This window comes from Pezoporus occidentalis, unplaced genomic scaffold, assembly GCF_034315485.1.
Source record: "Pezoporus occidentalis ecotype Australia unplaced genomic scaffold, CSIRO_AGI_Poc_V1 ctg132, whole genome shotgun sequence".
Taxonomy (NCBI): domain Eukaryota; kingdom Metazoa; phylum Chordata; class Aves; order Psittaciformes; family Psittacidae; genus Pezoporus; species Pezoporus occidentalis.
The window spans coordinates 1005425-1024815 of NW_026913126.1; the positions used below are offsets into that span (position 1 = coordinate 1005425).

At 40.2% G+C, this 19391-nt stretch overlaps 1 protein-coding gene across 3 annotated transcripts in view; it reads left to right on the forward strand.

Annotated features, from left to right (window-relative positions):
• The first annotated feature begins 237 nt into the window (after positions 1 to 237).
• The window catches only part of ELP2 (elongator acetyltransferase complex subunit 2), a 38834-nt gene continuing 19680 nt past the window's right edge, over positions 238 to 19391 (forward strand). For 2 of the 3 annotated variants that reach the window (XR_009962883.1, XM_062608959.1), the window contains exons 1-9: positions 238 to 408; positions 525 to 603; positions 2124 to 2209; positions 3236 to 3386; positions 4564 to 4641; positions 7657 to 7721; positions 15971 to 16037; positions 16939 to 17073; positions 18020 to 18115. Coding sequence is in view for 2 of the 3 variants with exons in the window: in XM_062608959.1 (XP_062464943.1) it covers positions 277 to 408; positions 525 to 603; positions 2124 to 2209; positions 3236 to 3386; positions 4564 to 4641; positions 7657 to 7721; positions 15971 to 16037; positions 16939 to 17073; positions 18020 to 18115 (889 nt within the window). In the remaining variant the exon portion in view is untranslated. Of the gene's footprint in view, positions 409 to 524; positions 604 to 2123; positions 2210 to 3235; positions 3387 to 4563; positions 4642 to 7656; positions 7722 to 15970; positions 16038 to 16938; positions 17074 to 18019; positions 18116 to 19391 lie in introns of those variants that run through there. The other variant, XM_062608960.1, reaches the window with a different exon arrangement.

Genomic DNA, 19391 nt, shown 5'->3' on the forward strand with positions numbered 1-19391 from the left:
CCGCCGGCAGACGGGTGCTGCTCCGGCGAGGCCCGGCCCGCGGGACTCCCTCACACTAATCCCAGCACTGGAAGCCTAGCGCCGGGCTCTCCCTGCAGCCTTCCAGACTCCTCCTATGGACCCTCCCACACCCCGTGCCTACAAAACCGTGGCAGCCCGGCCGCTCTGGCCCTGGCTGGGCCCCTGCCGCCTGAGGCGCCGCCTCCCGGGACGCCGCCATGGCGTGGTTCGTTGCTACGGGAGCTACGTGAGGTCACGCATGCGGCGAGGAGGAAGATGGCGGCGCCCGTGGAAGTCTGTCACGTTGCGTGCTGCGCCAGCCGCGCAGGCGGCGGGGCCGTGGCCTGGGGGCGAGGGGGGCTCCTCGCCTTCGGCAGCTGCCGCGACGTCATCCTCTACGAGCCGGTGGTGAGCTGATGCGGCCTGGGGCGGGATGGACCGGGCTTGGGCTTGGGCTTGGGCTTGGGCTTGGGCCTGGGCCTGGCTGCGCAGCCTCATGTTGGTGCTTTCTGTCTGTCCCGCAGATGAGGCGGGTGGCCGCCGCCCTCCGCGGGCACGGCGGCAGGGTGAACTGCGTGCGCTGGGTCCGCCGGCGGGACGGCGGTGAGTAGCGCTGCCTTTTTAGCGCGCCTCTTTGTCCCCTTCGGTTCGGGTCGCCGGTTTCGGGGAGAAGGGGGCGGTGTGTGTGCCGCGGCGGGGGCCGGTTGCCCTCGGTGTTGCGGCCGCTGCTACCCTGCCCCTCGCTGGGGAGGAGAGGCAGGGAGTCCGGCAGTAGGTGTAAGCTGAAGGAAGTATGGAGCTGACCCGTTAGCAAGCATCTTCTCGCCTTAAGCCCAGTTTCCCTGCAGGGAGTCTTAACAGGTGGCACCGCAGGAACCTTGCCGCCAAACTCGTGAGCTGCCCGGCAAGAGCGGGGATTCTTCGGGATGTCTTTTTTTTGGGTTCCGCAGCCCTCGCCAGTCCTGGAGGCTGTTTTGCCTGGGGCTGCGGTGGCTCTGACAGATGGGAGGCCTCTGCTGTCGCCGGGCTCTTCAGGAAGGGTCTGGAATTTTGCACGTTTTGACTTTGTAAAGTAATTTGCAGTGATTTTTAAGGAATCTCCGACTGTAAAGCTTTCAGCTGCATGTAGGTAATATCCGTGAAAAAATAATCACAGGGTTGGAAGGGACCTCTGGAAATCATGTAGCCTAACGCCCTTGCCAAGGCAGGGCCATCTGGAGCAGGTTACACTGGAGTCTGTCCAGGTGGGTTTTGAAAAGGGGGAGTCCACAACCTCCCTGGGCAGCCTGTTCCAGTGCTCTGCCACCTTCAGTGTGAAGGGGCTCTTTCTCACGTTGAGGTGAAACTTCTTGTGTTTTCGCTTACAGCTGTTGCTCCTCGTCCTGTCACTGGGCACCACTGAAGAGTGTCTGGTACCATCCTTCTGGCATCTGCCTTTGAGCTATTTATGTACATTCTTTCAAGTTGGGAATGTTTGAGACCCTTATGAGGCTTTTCCTTTATAGTAATTCCAGGTTTTAAACTTGCTTAATGCAGGCTTTTCAAAAGCATATATTCATGCCCTTAGGTATTTATAGAAGCTCCCAAAGAAAACTGGAGCTGTTGATTAGACTGTTAATGTAATATGCCTGTTGGTTTGGGGGGGGGGGGGGGAGGGGAAGAGTACTTAAATGAAAAGATTCCTTTTTTAATAGTGATATAAACTTCCATCCTTTCAGCTGGTTGCATGAAAATATTTTTCTTCTTAAAATTTAGTGAAAGAAATTATTTTCAGGGAACTCAGGAGTTGGAATTTTTACATGAAGCTTTTAATTCTTTTTGGTTAGACTTCTCTTGCTTTATTTTCCTAACTTCCAAAAAGACCAAACAAAAAGAGAAAATATTACACTGTTGTGTTTGAGAAATGACTTTTCTCTTTATGTTGTCTTAGTGAATACTTCTGCTCTTAAGCTGTCGTGCATTGTGCAACTCAGCCATACTTTAGTTTGATGGAAATTTAGTTTGATAGATGCTTGTAGTTGATAGATTATATTTTTGTGAGTAGTAACTGATGTAACTGCTTATGCTGTTGACTGCTGTTAAAAAGTATGTGTTTACAAAACTTGCCAAAACATATTTTTCAGCTTCTGAAACAGAGTTAATTTCTGGTGGCTCTGATAAACAACTCATCCTTTGGGAATGGAAGGGAACGGGAGCATGGAATGATCAGGTGAGCAGCAGTATCCTTTTTTTTTAAAACTCCCCCTGCTATACTTTCTCATGTATCACAAAATACCTGTTTTGTCTGTATTTCTTATTCATATCTCTTCATTTTACCTTGACTTTTGAATCCCTGTGTGTCTACATCAGATTGTTGATATTCTGTCGTGCAGTGTGTTACTTTAAATGTCTCTTCTGTCATTTAGCTTTTTCAAATCAGCCTTCATTAAGAAATTAGCTAACCAGTTGTCAAATGGAATTGTCTAGCATGCCTAAAAGACCCTGTCTGTCTGTTCTTGAGTCATCAGTTTTCTGATCTCATGTAGCACTTTCCTTTAAGCTGCCTTAAAATCTGCAAACCATGAGGTTCGTTTTGAGTTGATATTTCCCGTACCCTCCGTCCTCCCTTCTTTATGTCCATTTCTAGTGATTTCTGGTCAGTCTGTGCAACAGTGTAGTGTTTGTATATAGGTGGCCTTAGCAGGATGTTATCCAGGTTGGGGTAGGTGTTTTAAAAAAAAAAAAATTTTGGTTTTTATGTCAGTATTCTGAAGGAGTAAAAGGCTGCTTTGATTTGTGAGAACACACTAAACATTGCTGCTAGAGCTGCTGTAGCTGCTATTTATTCCATTGTGTTCTCTGCTCTGTGTCCTTCACTGTGGACAGCCTCCAGACTTTTACGAGATGTTCCTTAGGGTGAGGGGCAAGAGAAGGAGAAAAAGAAAGGACAGAAGTTAGGAAGAGTAGTTTTCCTATTTCCAGCTTTCCTCAAGGAGTGGTGAGTTTTATATAGTGTATGCAGGAATGCTTAATTCTGTTCAGCTTTGAACAAAATGTTATCATGTTAATAGTCATTATTATGTATCCCTTCTTTCTGTTTTCCTGGAGTATGCTGTAGCTTAAGCATAGGTTGGCAGATGCTGTGCCTTTGCAGCTAGCTGTACAATTTGTTTTCAGTGTTAAAATATTTCTTAAAATGTCTTTAAAAATTGTCTCAGATAAATTACTGGAATTTAAAGCTTTCTGATGTGTTCAGCTTGTGAAAAGCGTTCCTCTCAAAGGCCATGCTGAAGCTATTTGTGCTGTGGATGCTGTCTACCAGTCAGATGAACCTGATTTAAATCTGCTAATAGCTTCTGCAGCTTCTGACTCTACTGTGAGAATCTGGTCTCGGCAAGGTTCAGAAGGTAACTATCCTAAAAAGTTTAGGAACAACAAACTGGGTTAATAAAAATGACACGTGTTTATCCACTGAAATACTGTGCTAAATACTGACGTCTTTTAATGCAACTACATTGATTTCTCCTGCAGCTTTGGTACCTCAAACCACTGTATTGCTTTTTGAAAGCTAAGGGTTATGCTAGTTAAACAACTTTGGGTCTGTGTTGTTCTGCAAAATGATTTTTTTGCAGAACCATCATTTTGGCCTGTAATGTGGGGACAGATAATCTATATGTATGTATGTGTGTGTGTGAAATAAAATAATTAATGCTGGCATTAAAAAAGTGAGGTTAAAATGGTCACTTCTTTGTTACTATTGATTTGAGTCCTATGAAGTTTGGGATAGTAGAATATTGACCTGGTAAATTAGGCCCTTGCATGAAAACATGGGAGAACAGCTCTTTGAAATATGTAAGAAATAAATAGGGTGGCTAATCTAGATTTAAAGTGTTGCTTTTAAGTTGAATTGTACTGACTGCACTCTCAAGCTACTTGCTTTTATTTGGTGTACTTGAGGATTTTGCGTTATGCTGCCTTTATGAGTAAAATAGGTGGGAGTTACCAGTCTTCAGTCCCACGTTCTGGAAGGCATTTCTCCTGCTCCCAAAGAACACCATGATGTCCTGTCCTATCCTTTTGCTATTGTTAGAGGTTTTTTTCTGCTATACTGTTGATTACTCTGATTATGGGTGACCATTCATAGAATCAGAGAATCAACTAGGTTGGAAAAGACCTTCAAGATCATCAAGTCCAACCATTTGAGCCACTTGTAGGATCTCAGGGGTGTTAGCAAGTTTTTGCTCTTCTCTCTATCTGCTCAGTTAATGGAATGAGTTTTAGCTTTCTGTGTAGTGAATGCTGTTGCCACAGGATATTATTTGCAATATTTATCACTTCTGATGTGTTACCACAGTGAAGCTGTACAGCTTTAATACTCAGTGGAGAATAGTGATTTAACTTTTAACTGGATGAGTTTCTGTGGCTCCACAGAAGATAGTGTTATTTAGGCTTCTGAAAAAAAGTGAAAGTTTTTCAGCTTTTTAAAATTGAATGAGAAATTTTAGCTACATAATGAAGTAGGAAATGAGAGTATAACTGTAATACTGATGAATGAGGTCAGCGCTGTCTGTGCTTGTTTCCTAGCTAAATGCATTGAAATTCTGCAGTTTGGAAATGGATTTGTTATGGATGTCTGCTTATCTTTCCTGCCTGGCAGCAATGGTAAGTACGGCTGCACGTCTTGAATATCAATGCAGGATATGTGAAATCTAAGAAATCCCCCCAACAGATTTTAATTTGACTGACTTCATACCCCTGTGCTGTATTTTTTTTTTTTTTCTACAGAATCAGCCTAAGCTGCTGCTTGTATCTAAAGATTTTCACTGGTGTCTTGTATCTAAGGATTTTCTTCTTAAGAGTTTGAAAAATAATGTCTGATTACAGTGCCTTCAAAATGCTACTGAAGTGGAGTTCTTTACTTGAACTCTTGAGACAGGGAGCTTAAAAAGAGGGTAGCAGGGCTATAAGTGATTGGGGTAGGATGATGCTGTTTGTTTCACCCACTCCTTGTGGTGCTGCTGCGTATACATGTTCTTGTTTGGATTGAAGGGCAAGATCCAGAAAAAGAATCTACAGGCCTGCATTAGAAATTGCAGATGAATGAGCAGTATTTATCACCTGTTCAGTCTTAAAAACTTGAAATGCTGGACAAGTTTAAACCTGACTGTTCAGTATGATTTGTGTAGTTTTATATTGATAAAAATGTTCAGATTCTGTAGACTGCCACAGGCACATTCTTCTGTTGCAAGTATGTAGAAGATTTAAAAAAAACCCACCCAAAATCAAAAAACCTCAGACAACTAAATGTATCATCAAGCCAGATGTATGTGTTGAATAATGTTTGTGTTTAAGTATCATTAGAGCCTTTTGGAGTTTCTTACTGTATCTGGAGTTTTCAGCTATTTGCTGCATGTGTTCCACACTGATGTGGTGTTTGACTGCATGCCTCCAGAGCAGTTATATAGGAGCTTATTTTATTCTTTGGCTTGTGATAATTCTGGGAGATATGAAAGCGCTATCAAGGTGCGTTGTCCCATCTGAAAATGCTAATGTCTGATATCAAAAGCAGCATCTGCATAGCTAAAGAACTTTAAACCTCTTTTTCCTATAAATATGCTAACAGGTGCTTGTTGAGCCAAAATAAAAAGGCTAGGGGGTAAATAAAAATCGTTACCTCCATTGTGAACTTTTGTTAGAAATGAAGTGTCTGTGGTGCCAGTTTAATGCGTATAAAATTCATATTGCAGAGCAATAGATTATTTCTTCATTTATGATACTGTGCAGGTAAGAGATTCTCACTGTAATGCTTTAGGGTCGTGTTTCTTTTTAGTGTTGAAGTCATGATGTATATAAAAGAAGTGAACATTTATTTTGGAAACATCTTAAATGAAGACTATCATATTCTTTAAATGCTTCTGAAACCAAAATTGCGTGGAGTGCTTGAAGCTTCTTTAAATGGTGTCATAGCAAGCATTTTATTCTGCTGGGGTGGTCACCGAAGCCCAGTGTTGCTTGAAGTTGCATTCAGAGCAGGACAGTCCTTTATTATGGCCTCTTCCTATCTCAGTTCAGATTAATTATCCAAAACAATACAGTGCTCAACCTGAAAAAGAGTACTTTATTTTTCTGAAGAACTGAATTTATTTTCAAATGAGAAATTATTTGTGAAGGTCTCATATGGAATTAAAAACAACCTATACATTTATGTTCTTAATGCCAGTTCCAATATGATTTGTGCTGCTAAAGCTGTAAAGAAACAGTTTAGATTTTGAACCATAAATGTATGGTTAGAGATGTTTCCCCTCAGAAATAGATTTATAAATTTCCTAAAGGGTCTTTTAATATAGCAGACCCATGTTCTGTGTTTTCTCCTTAAACCTGGCAAAGTAGCCCATACAACTGATTTTTTTTTTTTATTCAGAGTATGATATTAATTCCAAAATCTAAATAAAGTAGTTTAAATATATTATTAAAAATCTCACTGCTGATTGTTTTGTCATAAACTTTAATCTGTAATATCAGTTTGGAATTCTAATGAGCTTCAGGGAAAAATGATCTATGATAACTTCAGGAGTTGTTCTGAAATCCTTATGAAGGCTATTTGGCAGCTATATTAAGATTTAAAGAAGCTTTTCTCTTGAGGACAGTCTGCAGTTCTTGAGTCAGGAATTAAATACAGATTTGGTTTTCTGAAAGTCGTAAACTACTCTCCTGAACTAGAAGCATTTACAGTAACCTCTAATTTTACCAATCAAAGGAATTTAAAGCTTGCATTGAAAATTGATTGATACGTAATGGATCCTTTAACTTCCAAAAGAGACTGAAGTTCATGATGCCTAGTATTTTAACTGATTGTCCTTGAAAAGAAATTACTAAAAAAAGTTAGGAGCCATTTTTGTGAAGAAGTCAGATGGGGAAGGCCAATAGACTGTTCGTAAAAACTTGAAAAATCACTTGCTGCTGGAGTCACAGCTTAAGGACTTTACTGGCAGCCTTTTAGTTAAAGAGTTTCCTTACAGCTATTTTCTAAGTCTCGAGGAGGTGCTTAATCCTGTTTTGTTTGGTTGGTTGCTTTTTGTCTAGCAATGTCTGCAGAAACTCTGCTGCTAAAATGCTGGGAATAGGATTTACTGTTTCACTGATCTTGATCATCTGTTTTATCGTGTACTGTGATTCTTCCTACCACTTGGATAATTGTGTTGCCGTAGCTTGGACTCTGACAAGTAATTGTCTCCTCAGAACTGAATTACAACAGGTGAAAATAAAAAAGGAGCAAGTGAATTTGAAGAGCTTTGCCAGTCACTGCCCCCCATTGCAATTGGACTACAGTTTCCAACTTGGCTGCTGAGATCAATAAAATACACATAATTAACTAAAATCTAGTATTTGAACTTCCCACAGATATGGGAGTTTGAAGGAAAATACTTTAAATACTCTTTAGCATCTTAAGTATTTGTAGTTATTATTTACATGCCAAAATAACTTCAGAGTTTTGTGCTGTTGTACTAGTTTATTTCAAATAGTATTTGGTCTCTAAGAAAACTTAAAAAAAGTGGTATTGTGCTTGCTTGTCTGTATTAATATATTTATTGATACTGTATTGTCTACATATTTATGTATATCCTACAATATTGGATTTTGTCACTTGGGTAATGGAAGGCTTTTTTTCCTTTCCAGTACCAGTACTGGCTTGTGGTGGTGATGACTGCAAAATAAGTTTGTTTATACAGCAGAATGATCAGGTAATCAGTTTTTGTCTCTTGCTCAGAACAGTGCTCATATCTTCTGCTTCTTTTCATTTGTGCTGCATTTTTTTTTTGGGGGGGGGGGGTGTCTTCATTAGCTTCTGCATCCCTAGATAGCCATAACATGCAACTACCTAATTCATTCATTCCCTAGGAATGATGAAATGGAAGTACAGAATGTTGAAGTTGGATTCAGTGCGTATAAGTGTTAGTTTTTCTTATTTTTTCCCTCTATGAAGATACTCTGTGTTTCTGTTCCCACAGCTATGACTGTCCTTCTGAATTCAGTGTCCATGCATTAAATGGTTTCATATGGAAATGATGTTCCTTTCATTTTATAAACTCTTAAGAGAACTGTTGCAGTTTTTGTGGAACTGTATGTTTGTTGCTAAGTATGCTCTTTGTGCTGAATGCTTTTGAATGCCAAAGGAAGTATTTGAAGGGGTATGTGATCTTCTAAAAGCATGCACATTTTTAATGTATTATTTGGAAGCTGGCAATCTTAAGTTTTTCATTCAGATAAATGTTCCTTTGGAGCACTAGGAAGATTCTGTCCTCTGTTGCATCTCTTTTGCATTTGCATTTGTTAGACTCTAAAGCATATGTCGAATGACTGTTTTCCAAAACAGAAGTCAGTGTCACTTCTTTCTATCACTCCCTTAAAAAAAAAAAAAAAACAAACAACCCAACTGAAGGTCAAGCCACAAACACTGACTCCAGTTACCAGTGAACCTACTGTTCAGAAGCCTCCATTGAAAATTACATATGTAGAAATCACATACACTTCTGGATTCGTTTGGACACAGTGACCTTAGAGATTAAAGAATAAATAGTCCCTTTTGCTTTTTTTTGAGAGAGATAAAAGCTGCCTTATAGATATTTTTGCCTGTTTGTACTGCCATATACAATAGCAAGATCTTGTTGTTGTTGTTTATTAAATAAATACTTCAGCCTTTATCTGCTATGTTCAGTGATTTCTTGACCACTGAAAGAAAGAAGGGTTGATTTCTTAGCTGCTTTTGTTTTGTTTCCTTTATATAGCTTATGAATTATGTCAGTAAGTCAGTTTAATGAGATTCTCTGGGAATTAGCAATGGCAGAATGCCACTTAGGCTTCTTAGTATGCTGAAGAAAAGCTTTTATCTTAGGGCTGTGCAGTTGATTTTCCTCATTCAAGATCTGGAGCTTACTTTCTTGTATGGTTCAAATTAACAAATAATATGCAGTTTGAGTGCTAAAAATGTTTAGATATATGTAACTTATTTTGCCAGTTGTTGACCAAACTTTTGAATATAACAACATTCTTAGCTGCTCTTAAATAGAGTCAGTGGAGGATAAAGAAAAGTAACTGGAATAAACAAGCTCCATCATAAGTAATTTATGGTGCTGTCTATTTTTGGAGGTAGGAGACCTTGTTTGTACAAGGGGTGCGGAATTTTCTCTTACTTTACATGTGTTATTTTTCACACCTTCAGTTTTAGGAAGTATTTTCACCAGCTATCTTGGCAGAGTTGGCATTCAGAATCTCTTTTTTTTTTTTTAAATGAGGTGGGACTTCTGGTTGATGTCTGTCTTAACTTTCTAGAGCATCTCTTTTAACTAAGTAGACTGTACAGATCTAAAAGAGAAGAGCCCAAATTTAATTCCATGTGGAGTAAAAGTGCCTGTGTAGTGCATTATGGCTGTTAACAGAATGAAAACATCTTTGCAAGCCTTCTAATACAAATTCCTTCCTAGCTGTTACAAGGAGGTTCTCTTTAGTTGTGTTCTTTAAGTTCTGCTGACACCTTTCTATAATGGCTTCTGTAGAACTTTTAAATATATTTGAAGGATGTTACTTTCATTCTGCCATTTTTTACTAGAACTTGGCATAGAAGAGTGCTGAGTACGTGGAATCTAAGCTTCTGCATCATTCTGTTACTGGTAAGGCCTGTAGCTCTGCCCTGTTAGCTGTGACTCTTGGAAACCTCTTCTTTTAGTTAACATCCTAAAAAAGATTATATGAACCCAAAGGCAGAATGTAAGTTAATAATGGGATATCCTAATGAAGCTTGGAGGGCACTGTTACAGTAATGAAGGTTGAGGCATCTTCAGTTAGCTGATTCTGGCTGCTTTTTGGCAAACTCATTAATTTTTCAGCTAAAATATATTTATTCATAAAAACGACTTGGGTTTTGAAGTTGAGTGGGCAGGCTTCAAATCTTTTAAGAACTTTCTACCTGTAGATCTCTTACTGTGTTAAACAGTAGAGAGAAAATGAACTCTTTGCTTTTCCGAGTTCTTGAAAGAAGGTATTGATTTATAAAAATACCTAGGGAACAATATTTCAGAAACCATTATGTCTCTTCCTGCTTGAGATATTACAAGCCTATGGAGAGGAGGTAAGTAAACCAGAGAATCAAAATAGAGCTTTAAGACAGAACAGTTCTATGTTGAGCTTAGTTTCTGAGAGAAGATATTGCAGTGCACGTTTGACTGTGTTTCCCCCAAATAATTAGGCTTAATTGAAAAGTGTAATAAGGGACTCAAAGATAATTCAGGCTCTTTCTAGTTCTGTTGCATTAAGAGCTGGGAAGAGGAGGGGTATCACTTCTAGGGTCCAATGAAGAAAAGATGAGAAGTCTTGGACCTCTGCCAAATTTGCCAAGCAATAACCAGCCTGGTCCTGAAGGACATGAACCCAAAGTGTGGGCAGTTAGTTGTGCAGACTGTGCTGGGCATGTTCACAAACAGTCTGGCTTCATTAGTTCTGCTACCTACAGAACAGCTTTATTTATCTAAAACAGAAGGAACTGGAATGCTCAGAAACTAATTAAGAAGTGTGGGAAAGCCTGCAAAGTAGGTGAGTCAGACCATGAGCTTTCGTTAGATTGAACTGTTGGTACTGTAACTTCATATGTATCCAGTGAGGACCAAGGGGAAAACTGAAATGGAGAAGGAGAAATATGAGACTATAGAAACAAAACCTTTGGGAAGAATGACAGATCAAAATATGTGTATTTACAACCTAGGCAATAATAAAAAAATTGATTGAATAATTTACAAATAATGACCATGTGCATCTGCAAGAAGCTTTAAATTGATGCAGTTTTAGAACAGAATACACCTGAACAATGTGTGATACCAAGGGACACAGACTTCAAAGAAAATGCCAAAAACAGTACAAAAAAACCTAAGCAGAAGGCATGACGGCAGCATTACTCCTTCCTCGGTTTCAGTGGACAGTTTTTATTTTTATGGGAAGCAAGATAGTGAAAATTTTGAGTGAGTGCTTGTTCTGTAGCACAAAAGAACTGCATGCATGCCTTAACATTAAGCAGTGACTAAATGCCTGTTTGGGAAATGACTTAAAAACCTGGGGTGATATAAATAACCCCAGAGTAAGCAGGGTACTCTTTAAAAAGAGAAAGTAAATGTCTGCTTTTCTTAATAGTTCTCTTTGATATGAGATAAAGGTAATGTAAAAAAAACCTCAACACCTTGAAAACAGGAAAATTATTAGATGTGTGTTTAGATTAATATTAAAGTCAAGTTTCAGGAGATACGCGCACTGTTTAACATAAAAGTAACCATAAAAGACAAGAATGTTAGCAGCAGTTCAGCTGGAACCAGTCCTTCAGTTGGGACTAAATTTGCTGCCTAGCACTGGTCAGTGTAAAATACAGAGCATTGTGTCAAAGATCATATAAGTGAATGAATAAATAGGTGTTTTATTTATTATCTGAAATACATATTGCTAAAAAGTTTTGTGTTTTTTTTTTTTTTAATTTTTTTAATGTACTGCTGGAAACATGCAGTCTTCAGAAAAACCTTTAGGTTGCTGCTTGATCTCTCATCCTGGGCTGATTCTGCCTTTATTTACAGATAACCAGTTGGGTGTTTAACATGAACATCTATCTGGAATGCCACATCCAGAAGTGCCAGTGAGTGCAGAAATGACTAGCCAGATGAGGCTTAGGTGGCTGTGAGAATACGTTCTTAAGACCAAAACTGTGTGATTTGGAAGTTTCTGTTAAGCTGTTCTGGTCATGTGTCTCATACACAGATCATGCTATAACATTAAGACTACAAATGCAGAACAAGGAGAATCTAAATGTTGTTGTTTGATGGGAAGGTTGTTTTAGAGAACAGCAGGAATGTTGGACCAAAGAGAGGCAGTAATTTCTGAGTATGTATTTTTCATACTCATACAAATTAGGTGAGTCACTGTTGCTCTGTTGCTCACCATCTCCTCTCTAAAGGCAAAGACAGATTTTGAGAGGGCTTTTTCTTTTTTTTTAATGTTGCAGGCTCTCCGATAGCAGAGCCTACCATTTAATCTTAACCCTTAGTAGGCCTAGGTAAGGGTTTTAGCAGAATACAATGCCACAAGTAATGTGATAGTTGTTCATACTAAACTACACTAATGTCTTAAACAGGGGAAGTTTAGATTGGATATAAGGAGGAAATTCTTTCCTGTTAAGGTGGTGAGGCACTGGAATAGGTTGCCCAGGGAGGTTGTGAATGCTCCATCCATGGCAGTGTTCAAGACCGGGTTGGACAAAGCCTTGAGTGATACGGTTTAGTGTGAGGTGTCCCTGCCCATGGCAGGGGGGTAGGAACTTGATGATCTTAAGGTCCTTTCCAACCCTAACTATTCTATGATTCTATGATTTCAGACATTTTAAGTTAATTTGGGATCAAAAATGTCATGGAAATAGGGCTTTTTCTGGGAAAGAAAAACAAATGGTATGTGTATCACAGAAACATGGTGGGATGGCTTCTGTGACTGGAGTGTTAGAATGGAAGGTTACAGGCTCTTTAGAAAAGACAGGCCTGGCAGGCGGGCAGGGGGAATTGCCCTTTATGTTAGGGATAGGCTGGAGAGTATGGAACTCTGTCTGGGGACAGGTGATCAGTTAACAGAGGGTCTGTGAGTCAGGGTTAAAGGAAGAACAGCGATGGGGGACATTACTGTGGGATCTGTTACAGACTGCCTGACCAAGAAGAATCTGTGGTTGAAGCCCTCCACAGACAGATAGGAACAGCCTCACACTCGCAGGCCCTTGTTCTCATGGGGAACTTCAGCCATCCTGAGGGAGGGATGGTACAGCCTGGCACAAGCAATCCAGGAGGTTTCTTGATTGTGTGGAAAACAAATTCCTTCTGCAAGTAATAGAGGAGCTGACAAGGAGAGGTGCCGTGCTTGACCTCGTGCTCACCAACAGGGAAGGGCTGGTTGGAAGTGTGACATTCCAGGGCAGCCTTGGTTGTAGCGATCATGAGATGGTCAAATTTGGGATCCTTAGGACAATGAGAAGAGCATGTAGCAAGCTCACTGCAAGCTCACTTCAACAGAGCAGACTTTGGCCTCTTCAGGAGCCTGCGTAGTAAGAAGGTTCCATGGGATATATCCCTAGAGGGCAGAGGGGCCCAAGACTGTTGGTTGATATTCAGGGATCACCTGCTACAAGCTCAGGAGTGTTGCATCCCAACTAGAAGGAAGTGCAGCAGGAGGGCCAGGAGACCTCCTTGAATGGATAAGGAGCTGCCGAGGAAACTCTGAGGGGAAAAAACAGGCTTATGAAAGGTGGAAGCAAGGACAGGCGGCCTGGGAAGAGTACAGGGATTTTGTCCGGGAAGCTAGGGACAAGGTTAGGAAAGCGAAGGCCTAGTTAGAATTAAAATCAGCTAGGGATGTGAAAGATAACAGGAAAGATAACAGAAAGATAACAGGTACGTTGCAAATGAGAGACAGACTAGGGACAGTGTGGGCCCTCTCCGAAAGCTATCAGGAGAACTGGCTACCCTGGATTTGGAGAAGGCTGAGGTTCTGAATGACTTCTTTGCCTCAGTCTTCACTGGCAGATGCTCTGACCACACCACCCAAGTCTTGGAAGATGGACGCAGGGACTGTGAGAATGAAGACCTTCGGCCCACTGTAGGAGAGTATCTGGTCCAAAACCATCTTAAAAACCTGAAGGTGCACAGGTCCATGGAACCTGATGAAATCCATCCACAGGTCCTGAAGGAGCTGGCAAATGAAGTTGCTAAGCTGCTGGCCATCATATTTGAAAAATCGTGGCAGTCAGGTGAAGTTCCTGATAACTGGAAAAAGGGAAATATAACCCCCATTTTCAAGAAGGGGAAAATGGAGGACCCAGGGGATTACAGACCAGTCAGTCTCACCTCTGTGCCTGGCAAAAGCTTGGAGCAGATTCTCCTGGATGGCATGCTAAGGCACATGAAAATCAACAAGGTGTGTGGCTTCACTAAGGGGAAATCCTGCCTGACCAATTTGGTGGCCTTCTATGATGGGGCTATGGAACTGATGGACAGGGGTAGAGCAGTTGATGTCATCTACCTGGACTTGTGCAAAGCATTCAACACTGTCCCACACGACATCCTTGTCTCTAAATTGGAGAGACATCAATTTGATGGATGGACGACTCGGTGGATAAAGAACTGGCTGGATGGCTGCACACAAAGAGTTGTGGTCAATGGCTCAATGTCCAGCTGGAGACCAGTAACGAGTGGTGTCCCTCAGGGATCAGTGCTGGGACCGGTCTTATTCAACATCTTTGTTGGTGACATGGACAGTGGGATTGAGTGCGCCCTCAGCAAGTTTGCTGATGACACCAAGCTGTGTGGTTCGGTTGATAATGCTGGAGGGAAGGAATGTCATCCAGAGGGACCTTGACACACTTGTGAGGTGGGCTGATGCCAACCTCATGAAGTTTAACCATGCCAAGTGCAAGGTCTTACACCTGGGTCAGAGCAATCCCAGGCACAGCTACAGGTTGGGCAGAGAAGAGATTCAGAGCAGCCCTGTGGAGAAGGACTTGGGAGTGTTGGTTGATGAGAAACAACATGAGTCGGCTTTAGTGTGCGCTTGCAGCCCAGACAGCCAACTGCATCCTGGGCTGCATCAAGAGGAGCGTGACCAGCAGGTCGAAGGATGTGATCCTGCCCGTCTGCTCTGCTCTTGTGAGACCTCACCTGGAGTATTGTGTACAGTTCTGGTGTCCTCAACATAAAAAGGACATGGAACTGTTGGAACAAGTCCAGAGGAGGGCCACGAGGATGACTGAGGACTGGAGCACCTTTTGTATGAAGACAGGCTGAGAAAGTTGGGGCTGTTCAGCCTGGAGAAGAGAAGGCTGCGTGGAGACCTCATAGCAGCCTTCCAGTATCTGATCGGGGCCTATAGGGATGCTGGGGAGGGACTCTTCATTAGGGACTGTAGTGATAGGACAAGGGTAACAGGTTAAAATTTAAACAGGGGAAGTTCAGATTGGATATAAGGAAGAAGTTCTTTACTGTGGGGGTGGTGAGGCACTGGAATGGATTGCCCAGGGAAGCTGAACACCATCCCTGGCGGTGTTCAAGGCTATGTTGGACAGAGGCTTGGATGACATGGTTTAGTGTGAGACATCCCTGCCCATGGCAGGGGTGTTGGACCTTGATGATCTTAAGGTCCTTTCCAGCCCTAAGTATTCTATGATTCGAAGTGCTAAGTAAGCAGTAAACGTGTGTAACAGAATCAAAATGTAACATAGTAATATTGCATGTTATGAATGAAAATATACTACTGTATATTTCAGTCTTCAGACTGTTTGCATTCCTCTGTTCTTGAGCCTTTGTTCATGCAGTTTACCATCAGCATATACCGTTCTTGATGTATACTTTCCTTAGAACCTTAGTCAATAATCTTAAGAAACATAGAGAATATTTTTACCTTCAGAAGTAATTCTTATTAATAGTATTGTATTACAAGTTAATTACTGAAATAATTTCAAAACACCTACTCTTCTTTTTACACTTGATTTTACGTGTATAAATTTCTCGCATTATCTATGGGTGCATCCATTTCATACATGTAATAGAAATCATTTACCACGTTGTACCTGCATTATATTTTTCTGTGCGTATCACTATAAGCTTGATAAACTTAAAAAAAAATAAGTAATCATTTGTATCATAGAGAAACTGGAGCCTCTTCAAGGTAAGCATCTTAAATTCTCGTTCTTTCCTGCATATATGTAGGGGAAGTGCCATAATGTGTTATGTCTTTACCCAGTGGTGGCAAACGCCAAAAGGCCTGTTTAAAATCTGTCAGCAAATTACAGTCCTTAGTGGCAGCTTACTTTTCCAGTTTCATATAGTAGAAGCTGTAAATGTAGAAGACTTGAAAATCCAAAGCTAATTGCTGATACGTGTGTTGTAATTGAGTGCATTTCTATGATGTAACAGGAGTTTTTATTCAGTTTCAGAAAATGTTAATGCTCCCTGGCCATGAAGATTGGATAAGAGGCATTGAGTGGGCAGCCTGTGGTCAGTATGAAGGATGAGTGGAGTACTGGTGTAATGACAGTACTGCTGTTTTACCCTTCCAACCCCTTTGGTGCACTGTAACACCTAAGCTTTTGTGGTTGTGTTTTGTTTTTTTTTTTCTGAGGTGGTGGTACAGATACTAAAAATCAAGATAGAGGTTTGTGTCATGTTAAAACATAAGAATTGTTGAACTTAACGCTGCAGTTATATTTTAGTTATCAAAATTATGGCTACTGTAGTATTACAGAATACTTGCATCCTTCATTTTGTCTTGCTTTCTTCAAGTATGTTTACCTGACTAGTACCTCAGTGCAAACAACTAGGACTTTTATAGCAACTTGTCCTTTTTAATATGCAAATGTCTGTACCTGAGTGAGGGAAGAGTTGGCTGCTTTTTCAAAGAGGGAAATGGTACTTTTCTTCTCCCCTCTTTTTTAGAATAGGAAATTAAGAGGAGAACCTGTTCAGATGTTCACTAATCAGACAGTTCTTACAGTGGCAGAAGATGAAATAGAAGGTATTAGAGGATGCTACAATCCTGAAAAAGGAGGAAAGAAGTTCTTGAACAGTATTGGAGCTGTTAGAATTTTGAGAGTAAAGGCCATAAGTAGTAGGGAAAAATACGTACAGTTTTTGCCATGTTTTCCATATCTTTTTTAAGTAGGGGAGTGTCCATAGTCACTGTGTTATAAACTAGCACAGTTTGAAATGGGAGAGTGAGTTGATGTTGAAATATGACAGCATTTTAAAATGCTGTGTAAAATAAGAAAAAATTAGGATAATGCTGTAGTGTGTGTTTGGAAAGATGGTAAGTTACCCGTTAGTTGCAAAAACAATGAAAACATAGCTCTAATTTATTTTTATTTATTTATTTATTTATTTATTTATTTTCACCAAACAGGTGCAGACCTTTTCTTAGTGAGCTGTTCTCAGGATTGTTTGATCAGGGTTTGGAAAGTGTGTACGAAATCAAAGCAACTTCCAGAAACTGAAGATGATTCCATAAGACTGAAAGAGAATGTTTTTACTGTCAAAGGTAGGTAACAGCTGTAAAATTCTCTTGTACAGATTTTCATTCATGTATCTGTTTGTTGTTTCAGGGGAGCTAAAAAGGTGGTGGTTACCATCTAATTTGGTTTTGTTTCTTGTATTTAAAGAACCTGAGAGCATTTTGACTGCTATTTTTATTCTGCTGTTAGCAAAAGTGCAGTTACTGTTTCAAAGCCATGACTATGTAAAGTTAATTATGTTTTGCAGAAAAGGTAAAGCAGGGAGAGAGCTTAATACCAACATGGGTTGTTACACATATTCCAAGTGCAGTACGTAGGAGATATGTTTGTCTGTGGGAGGTAAGCTGTACTGCAGTTCTCTTCCAGTTTAATAGCATACCTTTAATTTTCTTTCAAATTGAGTACATTAAGAGTTACTACAATTACTTAAATCTTGGGAAACTACTGGAGAGAACAGATAAGGATGTACAGGATTATTTAATGGTTATTTAACATGCTGTTTGAGCACTGTAACATCAGAGGCTCGCAATGCTGATATTGAGAGGTAAGTTATTAGGCAGTTTAGGTAATATAATGACGTTTGCATGATGTGATGTGTAGAAAGTGCTCATGATACTTGCTGCAAATTCTGATTTGTCATTTGAAGTATCTTAATGCTTGTATTTACAGTCATTTGGAGATGTAAATATGATTTAGAGTAGGGGTAGAGCCAGTGTCAGAGCATTTATTTCAAAATGCTTGAGAGCTCTCCAGGAATTCTGTGCTGCCACTCTGAGTGACCTCTTAGCGTCAGTCTGGTACTTGAGGCTTATGGCAAAAGCAGCTTTTCAAGGAGCTCTTCAATGTCAATAGGCTATTGAGATATTGGTAGATGATGAAAGATGATTTTTTTTTTTTCACTGAAGATACCAGAAATGACTTGGTCTTTCTTGGCTTTTAGAACGAAATATGCTTTTCTCTGATTTGTGGTAGATACTGATACGACATACGCAATTACTTTGGAGTCGGTGTTGGCTGGTCATGAAAACTGGGTGTATGCAGTTCACTGGCAACCTTCATTTTTCAAAGGTAAAATGATACCAAGCACTTAGCAGTTATGTTAAGTGTTGTGTACATAGTGTACATCACTGCATATTGCATTTGTATGTTCACTTGTCACTATAAAGTATGAAAATGTTTAAATTCTGCAAATAACGCTTTATAAGTAAATGGATGCTGCCTTTTACTCGTGTTTTCTTTAATGAATGAAATAACTGAGCTGTACTGGCTTTATTGTAACTGATCTGTTATTTATGGAGTACAAATTTAGTATAAATTAATAGCTCTATTAGTTTACCTTGATATTTGCTTGAAATATCTGTTCTTTAGAAGGTAAGCATTAACTCAAGAGCACTCCTTTCTTTTTCTTAGAGTAGAAAGGAACAAATAACTACATTCAGAAGATCAATCCTCAGTCTTCTGCACATTAAGTACAACATGCCAGGGATTCCTTAAGTATCAGTTTTCTCTTACATGTAGTTTTAGCATTAATGCAGATGTGCATTGGAAAAAAAAAAGTTATTTACAGTTTTAATTTTGCATTTTGCCCTAGCCTTTATCTTTCTTTTTAAATCCTTAAATTCTGGCAGCCTTGGTTGTAGTGCTGATTTGCTGGTGTGTGTTTGCCTTGTGTATAAGAGAAGGAGATTCTTGAGCACACTCAGAATGTGCTTGTGTATTTGTACTGGCAAAGGTGCCTTTTTTTATTTCCTGAGATGTGTTAGAGTTACTGATGGCAAATGACATCACCAGTACAAAACACAGCTTTGCCAGCATATATAAAACACTTGAATGGTAGAATGCAATTAGAATGTCAAAAAACCTTTGGTGAAAGACGCAGAACTTGCTTTAGAAATACTGGCTGAGTTGCCTGTTCTTTATGTTTTATTTTATTTTATTTTTTCTAAACAGCAATAAAAGATTTTGCCTGTCAAAGCAAGGTTTAGGCACAATATAGGCGTATAAGTCTTGCACTACAATTTCAAAAGCTGTTCTATTAAGGCCATGAAGTTTTCCATGTGTCTTACATTATGCCTCTGCATGCATGCAGCTGTTTGCATTCTCTGGCCTACCCAATCTTGGGTTCCCCAAAATAGCTTCTCCTCTTCAGTAGAGGCAGGCTGGTCGGAGAGACATACTCTCAATGCATAAGGTAAGAGGTCTGGTGCTGACATAAGATACCACCTCATGAGGTGCCCACCAATATCTCTGTTCTCAAGAAAGGCTCCCCAATGGTTCTCCTGGGGATTTTTCAGTTGGGTGATGAGCCAGCTCCATCCTCTCCATTCTGTCTGTGTTGAGCAGT